This window comes from Tamandua tetradactyla, chromosome X (genome assembly GCF_023851605.1).
Source record: "Tamandua tetradactyla isolate mTamTet1 chromosome X, mTamTet1.pri, whole genome shotgun sequence".
Taxonomy (NCBI): Eukaryota; Metazoa; Chordata; class Mammalia; order Pilosa; family Myrmecophagidae; genus Tamandua; species Tamandua tetradactyla.
Genome location: NC_135353.1, coordinates 102,706,374 through 102,724,474, shown reverse-complemented (window position 1 = coordinate 102,724,474; position 18,101 = coordinate 102,706,374). Strand labels below are relative to the sequence as shown.

At 38.5% G+C, this 18,101-nt stretch overlaps 1 protein-coding gene and 2 pseudogenes across 1 annotated transcript in view; 1 reads left to right on the top strand and 2 right to left on the bottom strand.

Moving 5' to 3' along the window:
* The first annotated feature begins 3,055 nt into the window (after positions 1–3,055).
* LOC143671513 (ectodysplasin-A-like) overlaps positions 3,056–18,101 on the top strand; it is a 474,212-nt gene continuing 459,166 nt past the window's right edge. Inside the window, exon 1 of the mRNA XM_077146708.1 lies at positions 3,056–3,714. Coding sequence (XP_077002823.1) covers positions 3,319–3,714 — 396 coding nt within the window. The 5' untranslated portion in view covers positions 3,056–3,318. The remainder of the gene's footprint in view (positions 3,715–18,101) is intronic.
* On the bottom strand, positions 7,723–7,821 carry LOC143672330 (U6 spliceosomal RNA; annotated as a pseudogene).
* On the bottom strand, positions 13,365–15,022 carry LOC143670989 (rRNA-processing protein FCF1 homolog pseudogene; annotated as a pseudogene).

The window sequence follows — 18,101 nt, the reverse complement described above, 5'->3', positions numbered from 1 at the left end:
TTATTTGACAAATACTGGTGCCTACTATGAGGTAGGTGCTATGGTAGTACTTGGGATATGAAAATGAAAAGGACATGCTTCTTCCATGGTTCTTCATGTGAGGAGTGCACAGTTTAGTGTTGAGAAAGCTATGTGAAAAATTAAAAATACAATGTAGTAAGTGATATCACTGAGTTTATCCTCAGGGTACAGTGGAAGCATAAAAGAAAATCTGTTTGGAGAAGGTTGTGGTGTCATACCAGTGGTAACTTGTGAGTTGATTCTTGAAGAATTTATCAGATTTTCAAGATGGGGGCATTCCTGGCAAAGAAAACAGCTTGTACAAAGGCACAGGGGTATGAGAAGTGACAAGGACATTATTTGAGACTAGAGGAAGCAGGTGGATGGGGAGTGACTGCTTGGAACTTGATTGTTCATGCTTATCTCAAGGGGGCTCTTCTAGTCAAAGGTAACTCAAGGGAATGTAGTTCTAATGTTAGCAGGTCTTCCTATTTTTTTTAAATAGAGAAGCAGAAAATCTGGATTTTTTTCTTTTTTTTTCATGGGTGGGCACTGGAAATTGAACCCAGATCTCCGGCATGGCAGATGAGAACTCTGCCAGAGTCACTGTGGCCTGCCTTTGGACTTTTTTTTAATGTGAAATCTCCTGATTTCTCATTGTTGGCAACTGGATTTTTTTTTTACTCAAAAATTGTTAACCAACATTTCACCAAACCCAACACATCTTGTTGCTGGTTGTGGCCTTCAGGTTGCCATCTTGGGATCTGTGCTTTGGGGATGGGGTATCTCTTGAAGTATAGAAGCTAACTGAAGAAATCCTTAAAATGATCATGTATATTTCTCACTGCATTGCCCCATTCCAACAATTCTGCTACATATGGAGCCATATGTTCTTTGTCTGCGAACTGCTGAGTTGACTAAAATGAGGACTCCAGGCCAATTCCAATTCACAAGGTTTTTGAAGCCTATGGTGTAATCCAAGGTCTCAGTCAGCTGTTAAAAGTCTGGTAGAACATGATAAGCTGTGACCAGTATGGCCCCATAGCACTGCAACCACCACCACCACCACTACCACCACCACCACCACCACCACCAGAGATAGCATTTACTCGTTTCCTTTTTATTAGGGGGAGTAAGGGCAGTCTCTATAAACTGTATATGCAGTAAAGTCAGTATAGCCATTGATAACACCAATAAAACACAACGTCATAGCTGTTAAAATTTAAATTCCTCATTTTACAGTTGGGGTAACTAAAGTCCCCCAATGTACAGTGGTTTACTCAGTGTGACACAGCAAATTAGCGGCAGAGCCAGGTCTCCTGATTCCTTGACTAGCATTCTTTCCAATAATCCTGGGCTGTGATAAATAAGGGAAATCAGTCTGGCAGTTTCTCCTAGCAGCTGGAATTCCAGGCCTGGATAAGTCAGACTTGAGAGCAGCTGTTAAATGCCTTTAAAAAGTCTATACAATGCTGATATTCTTTGCAAACTTTACATTTTATGGGTAAGGACACAAAGATGTGTTTAAAGCACTGAGACCATTCATAAAATATCTGGAAGAAAAGTTGGTTGTGGTTAATATATTTAAAGCCTATGACCTCTGTTCTCTCTGAACTGGCCTCCCCACCATGTGCTTTTGTTTGTGTTTTGTTGTCTTTCTTCTTTTTTGGTTTTAATGCTATTTTCTTTTCGATTTCCCCCCTATTCTTTTTCTTCTCTCCCACCAGCCTAGGTCTCAGGCTTGCCGATAAGCACTCCTGGGCATTGCTGAGCCTCCTTGGTAGGTCTCAGGATGCCTGCATCAGGTTAAGAAGACTGCTAATTATTCATTTCTGAATTAATAACATAGGAATGGGAGTGCATGGTGACCAAGAAGCACGTATGTTTCCCTTGCTGTGGTCATTTAGCTCTATAATCTCAAACAATACACTTGTCAATTGTGACTCTTGATTTAAATAATCCTTTCCAACCTTCACTTCAGGGTCTATTGTTCCGACATTTGCCACTTTTTTTCTCCCTCTGAACACTTTTTTTGATTGGTGCAGCTGTTAAAGATGCTGCAGTTGCAGCAGTGTACATCTGGAACATTTGGCTGACTTGTTGAACTTCCCCGAGGGACTACTCTAGGGGAGGGAGGGGTGGGGTGGAGAGGCCAGAACAGTTGCCTGTAAATAAAGATGCCAATAGCGTCTGGCCATTCTGTGGACCACTCTTGCAAAAATCCACCTCATTCTGGCCCTCAGTTTCCCCATTTGCTCAAGGGAAACACACGTTCTCCAATCAAAACTCCTGCTGCAGCAGCATAAGAGAAACTGTTCTGGCTGTATTCTCTCATACTGTGCTTTCTACACAGGAAAAGAATCAATGTTTGTTGAATTAATTAATATATCAATAAATCCTAGAGGGCTGTTTTACCCTTCATGGGGCAACATCACTTCAGTTCTGCCTGGCACACAACAGCTTCCTAGTCGCATAGATTGCGCCCCCAGACTCACTGTATGAGGTTAGGCTGCCTGAGTCCCACCCCATTCCCATTCCCTTTGGCTCCCAGTCTCTTGGGTCTCCTTTTCTTCCGGCGCGCCATTTGATTGCAAACATAGCAGGCAAGATTTCATTCCAAACCCGAACTGTTTTAATTAGTTTAACGTCTGCTAAACGCTTTGAAGACTGAAAGTAACAGACAAGCGCTGAATGATGTTATTAACAACTGAAGTCAATTGCAAACATTTCTATTAATCCTAGTTTCTGTTTTCCTTTGCCGTACTTTCTTACCAAGGTCCCCCAGTTCTCAGCCGCCCCCTCCTTCCCTCTCTCCAGTATTGGCGCTTTAGGGTTAAATTGAGGTGGAGTCCAGGGATGAATGACAGCGGCAGTCACCAACTGGAATGGGGAGAGCGGGAAGAGCTGGGTGGGGCCGCCAGACAGAGACTAACTCTCCCGCCCTCAGGCCCCGCCCCGCGGCTTGGGGCCCGGGTGGAAGGGCTGGGGGCGGAGCGCCGAGGTTTGGCGGGCCCGGTGGTTGGGCGTCCCGGCAGCCGCTTGAAGGATGGGGCGGGGTCGGCCGGGGCCTCCTCCCTCACTGCTTCGCGGGCTGAGCCGCCCCTGACTCCCGCCCCTCCTCCTCCCTTTCCCACCCCTCGGAGTGGAGCTGCACATGCGGCTGCTCTCTGCTCTGTCCCGCCCAGCCACCGTCGCGCTGAAACGGGTCCCTGCAGCCCCCAGCCGATGGCAGGACATTAGCCGCCTGTCAGGGGTTGTGAACAGCTGAGGTGGACGCGGCGGCTCCCGGGCCTCAGAGAGTGTGTGTCTCCGGAGGCCATGGGCTACCCAGAGGTAGAGCGTAGGGAACTCCTGCCCGCCGCAGCGCCGCGGGAGCGGGGGAGCCGGGACTGCGGCTGTCGCGGGGCCCCTGCCCGGGCAGGCGAAGGGAACAGCTGCCGGCTCTTCCTGGGTTTCTTTGGCCTCTCGCTGGCCCTCCACCTGCTGACGTTGTGCTGCTACCTAGAGCTGCGCTCCGAGTTGCGGCGGGAACGGGGAGCCGAGTCCCGCCTGGGCGGCCCCGGCACTCCCGGCATGTCTGGCACCCTAAGCAGCCCCGGTGGCCTCGACCCTGATGGTCCCATTACCCGCCACCTCGGACCGCCGTCACCTCACCAGCAGCCGCTGGAACCGGGGGAAACCACACTCCCCCCCAACTCCCAGGACCGGCACCAGGTGAGTCACCTTGTAGGAGCGGCGTCGGATGAGGCCCCCTCCCCTTGTGGGTAGGGCGGGGACCCTCCACCACCGGGCCCCGGGAGGACTCTGCCACCTCGAGCCAAGTTAGAGGGCAGGACCAAAGAGGGAGGCAGGCCGACCAGGGGAGGGGTTGCCCCAGGGCAGGTTGTCCTTGTTCCCTGGGCCAGCTCACTCTGATCTCTCAGGACTCCTCGACTTGGGAGTTCTGGCCTGTCCCGGCCACCCCGGGCTACGGGCTGCCTTGGGAAAAGTTGGCAAAGCTCCCGCCCGGGCCGCGGCTAGGAGGTGCCCGCGCTGCCGCTCTGGCGGACTAACGGCAGGCAGCTTGGCCTCTCTGGTCCTGGTAAGATTCTCTGCCCGCAGTGCTTGTTTTTCGTGTCCAGGGCTGATGCCAGCACTAGCAGGCTCTCCTTTGGAGTCGGAGCTGTAAACAGCTGTAATAAACGCCCCACGCCCGTTGATATAACTTTCAACTGTGTTTTCAGCGCGGGGTCGTTGTGCGCTGACCAGAACGTGGGCTTGGTCACATTTACCTGCAATTTGAGACTGATTGTCCTCGGTAGTGAGGATCAGCGCCCCTGAGGAATTCTGGTAGAAATATGCCGTCTTGCTAGACTACTTCTGAACAGCAATTAAAAAAAAAAAACTATGGAAATAAAACTCACCCTTTGCGTGCCGGTCTGACTCCTTTGGGGGGTGGGGTAGGGAGGGTGAGCGCGGAGCGTCATCAGTACTGCTAGCTTGAGAACAGGAATCTACTGATGGAATAATTACTCAGGAGTAATCTCCCAAGAGCAGGGTTTTTTTTTTCTTTCCGCAAACCATTAGCATTGGTGTTTGTTTTCTACTTTTTCTAGCTTTTTATTCCAGCAAATTTAGCGCAATTGGAGTATTGTCTTTTCCATGTTTTGTTTTGTTTTATGTATAAAACTTAGGGGAAGCATCTAAAGATAACTTTGAGATGATTAAGGAATAAGAGAGCAAGTTATGTAGATGAAGTTCCTTGAGGTGAGGGACCCAGGCCTTCCATATTTACTACCACATCCATAGGCATTGTCAAATCTCTGTAAACATTTTTTTGTGTTAATTTGACCACCCATCCAAAATTGTACACTTGATGAAAGCATCACATTCACGATAAAACTTTTTTATTGTTTTTACATTATGCCTTATAAAGTTGCCCTGAGTCTTAAAATGTCTTGCTAGCATACTCCAATTTATATAACAGCTTATCAAAAAAGAGAATCAGTAGACATGCTTCTCATACTTGAAACTTTAAACACTGCAGCTAAATGATAATTAATTAGGATTCTGGCTCGTTTATCTATCTACCCCACTCCCACCCTCCAATGCCCAGTTAAATACTTAGCAGCTGAACATCTTTCTGTGGAAAGATGAAGGCAGTCAACTTCTTTAGTCTAATAGTGGCCAAGCCTTTTTAGCAGTCAGAATGGACAGATCAATGCCTATAGACTGATGGTTGACACAATAGCCATACTCGAGGGCTTCTATGATGGCCTGGGACCATCACAGGCCAATAATTGAGTTTGGTTGTTGCCTGCCCTTGGTATGACACTTCAAATTTTTCTGTCTAGGTTTAAACACAACTTCCTATTTTTTGTCCTTTATTCTTTCTGTTGTAATGTTTTTGAGCAATAGAAGCAAGCATAGTGGTACTTTACATTTGTTGAAATCAATTGGAGTCAAGTTTTTTAGAGTTGCGAGGGCCCATATGAATCCATTTTGTTTGATACTATTGGAGAACCCGTAGGCCCTGAGGGGGAAGTGACTTAACCAGGATAACCCAACTAAGGTCAAAACTCATGCTCCTATAGCATACTACCTCCTGGGGATTCTTTGTAGGGGAGGAGTGGGTGGGTGGTAGAGCTCCACATTAGAATTTTCTCCTACTCCACGTACATTTTGACCAGACTAAGTTTAACCATGTATTCCTTCATCTTCCTGAAGGTCACCTTTAGGAAAATTAGAATATACTCCGAAGGAATTTTAGCCTGCATACACCTAAGTTTGTCTTGAGAATATTAGCTTTACTATACAGAAAAAAAAAAAAGGGAAAGCTTGATTGGCTCTTAGAGTTAAATTGATACTGCTCTGTGTTGGGTAAAATTTCTAGTGCCCTGGTGCACCCTCTACTGGCTTTGTAGGGTCAGTTAATTGCAATATCTGCTGACAGTCAAGATTCTACAGTTGTGCTGACAGACAGATTCTGATTCATAAATAAGGAAGTAAATAGCCTTGTGGGATTTGGCCACATAGGTCATATTTTTTATATTTTAGTTTTTCAACACAAACAGCTGCTGTTACAGCAAATTTTGGATGGAGAGGAAGAAAGATAAAAAAAATATGCATCTTTCAATGGGCAGTACATTCAGGTTTCTTTCTCACCAGTTCATCTGAAAAGAGCAAAGCCAAGCTGATGAGAATAAACTGTAGGAGGATCTCATGAGATCAAGTGTGAAGAACAGAGTAAGAGACACATCACTGTGAACATGGGTAAGATCATGGTGTTAGGCAAAAGTAAACCAATCCATGCATATGAGATGATGGGTTCTGGGTTCTCAGTTACTACTCAAGAAGGGAATCCAGAAATCACTGTATATGTATGTATGTCATCCCTCAATTTACACATGATCTCAGCCAAAAGGCTGAGAAACCTTCATCACTCAATTTAAAAAGAAATTTTTAAAGACACAGAAGGAAGTTAAGGCAGTCAGGATGCATAGCAGAGAGATCAGCAAAGTTTTCCAAAGGAAATATTAGAAAAGACCCCCTAGTAGAGACATCATTTTCCACCCTGATAATAAGAAATGAGAGGGTCACATTGGACTGTTTTCTTTGGCTGGAGTAGCTGAGTACCTGTAGACTTATCTGGATACTTGCTGGAGATGATCACAAGGTGTAGGAACATCTCATTAGTCTCTGATTTAAACAATGCACAATTTGATTGATAGGGTAAACAAAATAAAATAAATATCATTGTTGCTCATTCTGTGAAGAAGTTGGCTCAGTCATGATTGAGATCCTCAGGCCAAGAAGATAGTGGGCATTGCCAGAAAGGGTGTTGAAAACAATAAAACCAAAAATGGATTTGCATTCACAATTATTTAAGGAATTCTGGTGTCACGGTCTCAAGAAAAACCTGACAGCTGAAAAAAGTCCCCAGAAACCCAAATAAAATGTTCAAAGTGATGGTGGGAGTTTTTATTTTTTATTTTTCAATCTAGAGAGAGGTTAGGGGAGGGGTATGGTCAAAGTCTACCAAACCATGAGAGAGATGAGTAAGGTTAGTATATTGGTATAATTTAGGAACTCAGTTCAATAAATAAGAAGGCTTGCTATGTGGCAGATACAATACTAAATATTAGACATCTTTTAGTACTTGAAGGATTGTTTTTTGGGGGGAAGGGCAAATAACGTTCAACGCATTGCTTAAAGAAATGTTCGTAACTGAAACTCTAAGGTTTAAGAATCTTTTAGGAAAAAAAATATCGGTAGGCCAATAAGGGTTTATTCAGAAATATTGTGAATATTTGGGGTGGGTTTCTAATTACTTGAGGTGATGTCATGAAAGCCCATCATAACTTTCCACGAAATATCTCTTGGTATAACTATAAAGACATTTAGTGTATCTAGATTTGAAATTACTTATGTTAAGTCTGGTTGGTCAAGAAAATAATTCAAGGTGAGCATAATGAATAAATCCAAGGATTTTTCTTAGGAGAGTGGGATCCAGATAAAATAGTTTTCTCTAGGTTTGAATCTAGAGTTTTCAGTGTGATAATTCAAGGGTCTTGATCAACGGGCTGTATATCTCATCTTGGAATCATTCTCTAGTTGTTATGGCTGTTGTTTTAATAAATTTTGTCTTTATATTAGAGCCCTTATACATCTGCCTTTTGTTTTTTTGTCTTTCTCCAGAGTGCCTGACACAGTGCTAGTTAGAGGTGCGGTACTTTTTTTTCTTTTAATATAGAACACTTCACGTATCATCCTTGCCCAAGGGTCATCCTAATCTTCTCGGTATTGTTCCAATTTTAGTATATATGCTGCTGAAGAGAGTACGTGTTAGGGCACTTAAATACTTGTTGAACTGAATATCATTTTGGGCCTTTAGAGATGTTTACATAGAGCAAAGACATTTTTCTCTTTATGTAGTAGGCCTGCTTTCCTCAGATCTTGCTAAGCCCGTGAACTGTCAGCTATGTTTAGGTGAGTAAATAGTTCCATTGGTAATGTTTTGCTGGTTTCTAGAATCATTAAAAAGTGAAGTGGAGAAGATCTCTAACAGTGTGGTTCATCTCCCAGTTTTGCACCTCACCTCTAAGATGGTACAAAAAGCCTTCTGTAATGATTTCTGTGATGTTTTGTTTTATTTGCTTTAAATCTCATCTCTCTTTCTCTTCCTTTCTTAGATCTTGTGAAAAATAATCTGTAATTTATCTGTAACTACCTTATAGAGAAGATCACTTTATATGACAGAGCTTCTGAAACCATTCAACTCCCAAGAACATCACCCAAAGAAACTACTTGCTTTGCTTGCATGTCTTTGTAGAAGACCATCTTTATCTGACCCTTCTATAAATACTCAGTACCTAGCTTTTCATTTCTTTTTTTTTTTCATTTCCCCTCTTTTCTATTGAAGTAAAACACACAGAAAAGGACACAAATCATAATTGTACAATTTGGTAATTTATTTCACAGTAAACATACTCATGCAACCAGTACCCAGGTCAAGAAATAGAACATTACTAGCACCCCAGAACCCCCTCTTATGCCCCATCTGTATCACTATCCCATCCTCTTTCTCCAAAGTTAATGACTATCCTGATTTCTATCATGGATTAATTTTATCCATTTTGAACTTTATATAAATGAGACCAAACAATATGTACTCTTTTGTGACTAGTAGTTTTTGCTCAAAATTATGTTTGTGAATTCCATCCATATTGTTGCATGCAGTAGTAGTTTTTTAATTTGTATTTTTATATATTCTATTTTTTTTAGTATATCAAAATTTATTTATTTATTCTACTGATAACAAATATTTGGATTGTTCCCAGTTTGGGGTTAAATATGAGTAATGGTGCTATGAATGTACATGTGCTTTGCTCACATGCATTTGAATTTCTGTTGGGTAAATATCTAAAATTGAATTGCTGGGTCATAGGGAATGCATATTTTTAATTGTGTTGATAATGCCAGTTTTTTCTGATTGTACCAATTTATATTTCCACAAGCAAGAGATGAGAATTCCAGTTGTTTCACATTCTTGTTAATACTTGATACTGTCAGACTTTTTAATCATAGCCATTCTGGTGGATTTGTAGTTCTATCTCATTGTGATTCTAATTGACATTTCTTAAAAGACTAAGGAGGCTATGCTCCTATTTAAATGTTTATTATCTGGATATCCTTTCTGTGAAGTGTTTGTACAAGTCTTTCCTATTTTCTATTGGGTTGTCTGACCTTTTCCTATAGATATGTAGGAATTCTGTATATCCTGGATATAAACCGTTTTATCTTTTTTTAATGTTGTAAATTCTTTCCAAATCTGTGGTTTAAGTCTTTAATGGTCAGAAGTTTAAAATGTTAATGTGTCTAGTTTTGCAGTATTTTCTTTTATGATTAGTGTTTTTTGTGTCCCATTTAAGAAATTTTTCATACCTTGAGATCATGTAGATATTCTCCCATATTATTTTCTAGAAGCTTTATGATTTTTCCATTCACAAGTAGATCAATAGTTCATCTGGAATTGATTTTGATGTATAGTGAGATATAAAGCAAAAGCTTCATTTATTTCCCATCTAGGTATCCAGTTGACCCAGCACCATTTATTTAAAGACTATTACCCTACTTCTCTACAGTGCCACCTTTGTCATAAATTGAGTGTCTGTATATGTATGAGATTGTTCTGAACTGTTTGTTCTGTTCCACTGGTCTATTTATCATTGTGCCAATATCACACTGTCTTAATTACTGGACTTTATAATAAGCTCTTGAAACCTGGTAAAGCAAGTCCATCTGCTTTGTTCCTCTTATTTAAAAGTTATCTTGGATAGTCTTGGCCCTTTGCATTTCCATATAAACTTTGGAATCAGCTTGACATGTTCCACTAAAGGCAACAAACAAAAAAAACTTGCTGAGATTTTTATGGGGATTGTATTGAGTCTAAAAATGAATATAGGGAGAATTCACATCTTTATGATATTGATTATTTTGATCCATGAACCTGGTTTTTCCATTTATTTAGGCCTTCTTTAATTTCTCTCAGTAGTATTTTATAGTTTTCTGTGTAGAGGTCTTACATACTTTTTATTAGGTTTGCTCCAAGGCATTTGTTTTTTTTTGTTTGTTTTGGATGCTATTGTGGATGGTTTCTGTGGAGGATGCTGTGATCCACCACTGAAATATCCCTTCAGGAATGGAGGACTTACACCCTCAACTGCTAGGACTGCTGCCAGAAGATAGCCCTTAGCCTTCTTTTGAGTTTTCCTCTCTTGAAAAAACTCTCTCACCTAGAGATGCTTCCTTCCAGGCTAGTCTTCAGTCTGTGACTGATCAACAATGGAGGTGTAAAAGCCTGCCTCCTTGCCCTCAATTGAAACAGTTTTGATAGGTAATTCCAGTGCCACAGCTCCCTATGGTGTTGACTAGGACTTTTTTTTTGGACTGCTTATTTACATTGTTTTGTACATATGTTGAGCCCCAAAGCACTTGCTCATAAAAACCCTACATGGTGATCTGTCTCCCAGTGTCTTTCACAGGGAACCCAAACCATATCATTTAAAAATCTCATCTTCTATTAAAACCCTAAATCACTGTGAGCTAACACTTCATCCAAGTTAAAGTTACCAGTTAATTTCCCTGCTGTGAGCATTTGCCAGGTCTGAGGTCTATCAAATTGGGAATGGGAAATCACAGGGCACTTAGAGTAGATAAGAGTGTGACACAGGGGAGAAAGTAAGGTAAGAAGACACCAAAACAAACCTGGCTAGGGCTGGCTCTGATATAATGCTCAGATTTGTAGCCTGCAGCTACAGACTTTAGGAAGGTCAGCGGCTATTAGGAAGCCTGTTTTGTAAGAAAGATTAGAACTGTTCTGTGAAAAATTGATTAAAATTAGTATTATTCTACTAAATAGACTATTGTAATTTCCACTGATTTCAAAGATTACAAAAAGTTAGAGCTGCGAAAGGGCCTTGAATGATATAATTGCACTGTTCCGTAAACTTTTATCCAATAACTGGTGGAGTTACACAGACGAAATAGGGTTTAGCAAATGAGTATGGTTGCTGAATCATTACATTGACATTTCTTTTAGACTCCAGTATCTTAGAGTAGCTAGAAGTAAAAACTTAAAATTGTGGAATTGTAACCCATACCAAACTCTGAAATCTGTTCTACGACTAATTGTTGCGATGTGCTTTGAAATTTATTACTTTTATGTATATATGTTATTTTTCACAAAATAGAAAAAATTAAAAAGAAGCCCAATAAAAAAAGGACAAAAAAAATCTCATCTTCTAACTGCTTCTTGCTGATGTTTAGAAATATAGTTTACTTTTATATATTGACTTTGTATCTAAAAACTTACTGAACTCACTTATTAATCCTAATAATGTATATGTAGGTTCTTTTTGAATTTTCTACATACACTGTCATGCTGTTTAGTGATGTTTTATTTTTTCCCTTTCCAATCTGTATATTTTTTATTTCTTTTTTACTTTATTGCATTGACTTGACCTTTCAGAACAATTCTGAATAGAAGGAGTAGCAGGCATTCTTGTCCTAGTCCCAGTTTGAGAGGGAAAGCTTTTAACATTTCACCATTAGATATGATGTTTACTGTAGTTTTTTTTTGTTATCCTGTATCAGGTTTAAAAGTTTCCTTCTAGTCCTAGTTTACTAAGAGTTTTGGTTCCATCATAAATGGATGCTTCATTATATCATGTGCTTTTTCTGCATCTGTTGAGATGATCATATGGTTTTTCCGTTTGTTCTGTTAAGATGATGTTAAACCAACTTTGCATTCCTGGCATAATTCCTACATAGACTTGATGTATTAATGATTTTATATGTTGCTAAATTTACCTTGCTACATTATCATTTAGGATTTTTGCATCTCTATTCATGAATGAGGTTAGCATGGAATTTTCTTTCCTTATCAGCGTTTGTTATCAAAGTTGTGTCCTTATAAAACTAGGTGAAAAGTATTTCTTCTTTATTTTTTGTCTATGAGAGGTGATGTAATATTGTAATATTTTTTTTCCTTAAGTGTTTGGTGGCATTGATGAAGCCATCTGGAAAGAAAGTTTTTTTGATGTAGGACTTTCAGATTTTCTGTTTTTACTATAGGACTTTCAGATTTTCAGTTTTGGTAAGTATTGTATTTTAGGAATTTGTTTATTACATCTAAAATTTTAGATTTATTCCATAGGGATTTTTCTGATACTTTCATTATTGTTTAACGGTTATACTGAGGCATAGTTTACATAACATAAAATTCACCCATTGTAAAAGTACAATTCCTGATTTTAGTAAATTGTGCAATATCACTACAATTCAGTTTATGAATATTTCTATCACCCTTAAAGTTCTCTTTGTGCTTATTTACAATTAATCCCCTTTCCACCTCCAGTTCTAGGCAACCACTTATCTGCTTTCTGACTCTATAAATTTGCTTTTTCTAGACATTTTTATAAATGCAGTAAAAAAAATAGTCTTTTGTGCCTGACTTCTTTCATTTAGCATAATGTTTTTGAGATTCTTCCATGTTTTAACATATATCATTATTTCATTCTTTTTTGTTGCTGAATAATGCTCTATTTTATGGATATACCACTTTTTGTTTATCCATTCGTCAATTGATGGACATTTTTTTGTTTCCAATTTTTGACAATTGCAAATAATGGTGTTATGAACATTTGAAGGCAATTCTTTTGTGGAAATGTTTTCATTTCTTTCCTTGGGTAGATTCCTGGGAGAGGAATTTCTAGGACATATGGTAAATCTATGCTTAACTTTTTTTTTCATTAAAAAGAACTGTTTTGAAATATTTTCAAAGTTACAGGACAGTTGCAGAAATAATACCAGCTCTACACAGAGAACTCCAACATAACGCACTGCCTCATTATTTTAAGGATTAAATCAAAACACCACCACCTCCGGTCTTTCTTCCCTCCCGTCACAACCAAGTATAAAGTAATCATTCTTTCCTTGTTTATGTATCTATATCCTACCCCTCCATACTTCTACCCTAGTTCACTGTTTTACTGTATTTATTTATGCGTTCCTCCTCCCCACCATAATATATTGAGTCTTGAGGGCAGGACCCTATCTTATTAAGCACCTTGTATAGACTTAATAAATATTTGTTGAATAAATGAACGTAAACAAAAGCCATCAAATGATTTGAGCAATCATCCGAGCATCTGATTTACAAAAAAAATAATAAATTTTTGAGTGATATAAAACACCATTTCTAAAACAGCATCAAAAAGTGAGTACATTTAATAACATTCAATTGGCTCCTAACAGTATGTTAAATGAGTTAGTAACAGAGAAAGCCAGTCGAAGGAAGGCAGAGAAACTTTGTCTTGTAAGGACTAGAATCGAGGGGCTCCATAATCATCTAGCATCCATTCGATGTTGTACCTGTGGTTAGAAATGTACATGATAGGAACTTCAGGGATCTTTCGGATTCTTTACTTAAGGTCGTGGTCAACCATGGCCACAATATAATGCTTGTGCTGAGTTACTGTCTGTACTAAGCAGTCATCTGCATAGGTTTCTTTGTGTGTGCATGGTAGCCATTCAAATCTTGGATCCTTAGTGATCCTTAGAGCCACTGAACACTTCTGTCCCAATTTCTCAATTTCAGCTATTACACAGTCAGTTATACAAGGAATACACCTTGGCATACAAACAGTCCATCATCGACTGCACTAAATCCTGTTTGACTTTAATGGAAAAGTTGATAAAGTTGGTATTGACCAGGAAGTGGTAAGGTGTGCCCAACTGTGTATTATATTGGAAGAATAAGCAGGAAGGGTGTTGGGGCACTTCTCCTTCCTTGAGTTCATTGGGATCTTTCTTTTCTTTCTTTTTAGGTTTTAATCTGCCCTTTTCTCTAAGCTGCTTATGCTGGTTTGAAAGGATTTACATGCCCTAGAAAAGCCATGTTTTAATCCTAATCAATTTTGTGGGAGCAGCAGTTCCTCCTAAACCCTATGCAGTATTATAGGTTGGAAACTTGTTATCTCCATGGAGATGTGGCTCAATCAGTTGTGGGTGTTAAACTTGATTAGATGGAGATGTAACTCCACCCATTCTATGTGGGTCCTGATTAGTTTACTGGATCCTATAAAAAAGGTATTTTGGAGAAAGCTTCAGAACGCCCCAGAACCACGAAGCAGAGATTCCACCAGCCAGTGCGTTTTAGAGATGAAGAAGAAAAATGGCTCTCAGGGAGCTTCATGAAACAAGAAGCCAAAAGAGAAAGCTAGCAGACATCACCCTGTTTGCCATGTGCCCTTCCAGCTGAGAGAGAAATCCTGAATGTCACTGGACTTCTTGAACCTAGGTATCTGTGGTAGTTAGGTTCAGGTGTCAACTTGACGAGGTGACGGTGCCTAGTTCTATTGCTGTGGACATGAGCCAATGGCATGTGAAACTCATCTGTTTCTGATTGCATTTGTAGTCGGCTAGGAGGCCTGCCTGCTGCAATGAATGATGTTTGATTTAATTGGCTGGATGCTTAAATGAAAGAGCTCAACGTAGCACAGCCCAAGGAGCTCAGCATACTTCATCTTAGCACTCACAGCTCACCCAGGCCTTTGGAGATGCAGAAAGGAACCACCCCAGGGAAAGTTGTTGGAACCCAGAGGCCTGGAGTGAAGGCCAGCAGAGAACCTCAGTTGAAAGTTAGCTGTCTTCCTCTGAAGAACTATACATTTTTAACTAAATAAATCTCCTTTTATTAAAAGCCAATCTATCTCTGGTGTGCTGCATTCCGGCAGCTAGCAAACTAGAACCGTATCTTTCCCTGGATGCCTTAGATTGGACATTTCTATAGACTTGTTTTAATTGGGACATTTTCTTGGCCTTAGAACTATAACTAGAAACTTATTAAATTCCCCTCTTTAAAAGCCATTCTGTTTCTGATGTATTGCATTCTGACAGCTAGCAAACTAGAACTCTGATCTCTGAGACTGAGCATTTGCTTCATGGTCACATTCTTCCTTGTTTTCTTTTGCTTTCCCATGTTCACACCACATTCTTGTTCTTCTATATGTTTAACTTTTAAAGTAACTGCCAAACTGTTTTCCAAAGGGGCTATACCCATTTTACACTCCCACCAAAATATACCTGAATGTCCCAATTTTTCCATGTCCTTTCAACACTTGTTTTTTGTCTGTCTTTTTTATTAGGTCCTTTCCAGTGCTTATGTAGTGGTATCTAATTGAGGTTTTAATTTACATTTTCCTATTGATTAATAATGTTGAACATCTTTTCATTTGCCTTTAGCCATTATATATTTGCTTTGGTGAAATGTCTACTTCTTTGTTGCCCGTTTCTTTATTGGGTTGTTTGTCTTATTATTGGGTTGTAAGAGTTCTTTGTATTTTCTGGATATAAGCACTTTTTCAGTTATATGATTTGCAAATATTTCCTCCCAGTCTGTACTTGTTTTTTCTTTTTCTTGATATTGTTTTTTTTTGAAGAGCAAAAGCTTTAAATTTTGGTGTATAACAATTTATTAATTTTTATTTTATGGGTTGTAATTTTGGTGTTATATCTAACAATGCTTTTTCCCAATCCAAGATCAAAAAGATGTTTACTGTGCTTTCAGCTATAAATTTTATGGTTTAAGCTCTTACATTTAGGTCTCGCATCCGTTTTGACCTAATTTTTGTGTATGGTGAAGGTAAGGATCTAAATTCTTTTTTTGTGTGTGTGTGTATGAATATTCAGTTTTCTCAATATCACTTCTTGAGAGACTATCTTTTCCCCCTTGAATTATCTAGGTCCCTTTATTGAAAGTTAATTGACTGTAAATGTAAGAATTATTTTCTGGACTCTCAATTCTGTTATTTATCTGTATGCCTATATGGGGTCAATAGCATACTCACTTGATTTCTGTAGCTTTATTAGTACTTAAAAGAAAGCTTTATTTTGAAATGATTACAGATTCATGGGAAGTTGCAGAGATGGTATAAAGAGGTCGTGTGTCCTCTCACCCAGTTTCCCACATTGGTTAATGTGTAATTATAGTATAATATCAAAACCAGGAATCTTATGTTGGTGTAAAGTACGTGTATAGTTCTATCCTTTTGTTTGTGTAATCACCACTGCCATCATGATACAGAAATAACTCTGTCACCACAAAGATATCCCTTGTGCTACTTCTCTATATTCATACTTCCCACAATCCTCATTTTCCACATCTCTAACCATTGGGGGTAACTAATCTTTTCTCCATCTCTATAATTTGTCATTTCAAAAATGTTATATAAATGGAATCTTTTGAGATTGGCTTTTTTTCCCCACTCAGTATAAGGCTTGAGATTCATCCAAGTTGTTATGTTTGTTCTTTTTTATTGCTAAATAATATTGAATGGTATGGATGTACTATAGTTTGTTTAAATCATTAGCTTTTTTTTTTTTTTTGCATGGGCAGGCACTGGGAATCGAATCTGGATTTCAGGTATGGCAGGCAAGAACTCTGCCTGCTGAGCCACCATTCCCCACCCAATCATTAGCTTTTAATTAGTATGTTCTGTATTATTGTTCCCTTTTGATTCCTGATATTGGTTATTTGTACCCTCACTTACTTCTTGGTTGTCTTGCCAGGGATCTATCGATTTTAGTAATTGATTTTTGCTATGGGTTGTTTTCCTATTTCATCTATTATCTTTTAAATTTTGTTATTTCTATTTTCTTTCACTTTAATTTGATGTTTTAAAAATATCTTTAGTTTCTTGAAATGAAGCTTAGATTATTCTTTTCTGAAATGTGCAATTAAGCCTATAAATTTCTCTCTAAGCACAGTTTTTAGTATGTCACATAAGTTTTGAAATGCCTTATTTTCACTATCATTCAGTTAAAAATATTTTCTAATTTCTGTTGTGGTTTTTCCTTTGGTTAAAGTTTATATATTAAAAAAAAAAGTTTATATATTAATTTCTAAACATGGTAATTTTCTAGTTGCTTTTTGTCATTCATTTACAGTTCAGTCCACTACGGTTAGAGAACATCTCTGTATGATTGAAGTATTTGCAATTCATTGGGACTTGCTTTATGGCCCAATATGTAGTCAATTTTGATAAGTGCTGTGTGTGTAGTTGAAAGAATGTCTTCAGTAGTTGTTTAGTACAGTGTAATTTATATAGTAAATAGGTCACTTTGAGTTGTTCAAGTATGTTGTGTCCTCTCTGATATTTTTGTTTACCTTTTCTATTAGTTGCTGAAATATTTCTGTTAAAAATCTCCCATAATGATTGTATATATATCTATGTCTTCTTTTAGTCCTTTAAAGTTTTGATTCATATATTTTGAATTCAGGTTAATTAGATACATACAAACTTACAACTCTTATATCTTCCTGTTGAATTGGACTTTTATCATTTTGGAATGTCCCACTTAATCTCTAGTAATGCTTTTTGCCTTAAAGCTGTACATTGTCTGATACTAATATAGCTATTGCAGCTTTCTTTTGGATGCCATTAGCCTATTATATGTTTCAGCTCTTAAAATTTTAACTTTCCATATATTTTAAGTTCATTTCTTATAAACAGATATAGTTTTCTTTTAAAATATAGTCTATCTCTTTTAATTGGCATATTTAATTAATTTTCATTTAATGTAATTGGTTATGTATTTTGCTTTAAATATATACCATCATACTATTTACATTTTATTTTACTGATTGTTCTATGCACCTTTTCTCTCCTTATTGCCTTTTCATATTTTTAAATTCAAATTTTCTCCTTTGTTAACTTGGTAGACATACATTCTTTTAGTATTCTTTTAGTGGAAACACTAAAGATTAAGACATGCATTCTTGACTTATTACAGTCTTACATAAATAAGTACATTGTCCTCTTCCAATATAGTGCATAGGCCTTAAATGTATTAACTGCATTTATCCCCTGCCAAATGTATGCTATTATTGGGTAATTCAGTTATCCATATAATTTAAACCCCACAAGACATTATTAATGCTGTTTTATGGTCAATATTAATTTAGATCCCCCCTAATGAATATTGACCATAAAACAGCAATAAAATGTCTTGTGAGATTTAAATTATGTACAATTGAATTACCCAGTAACAATAGCATA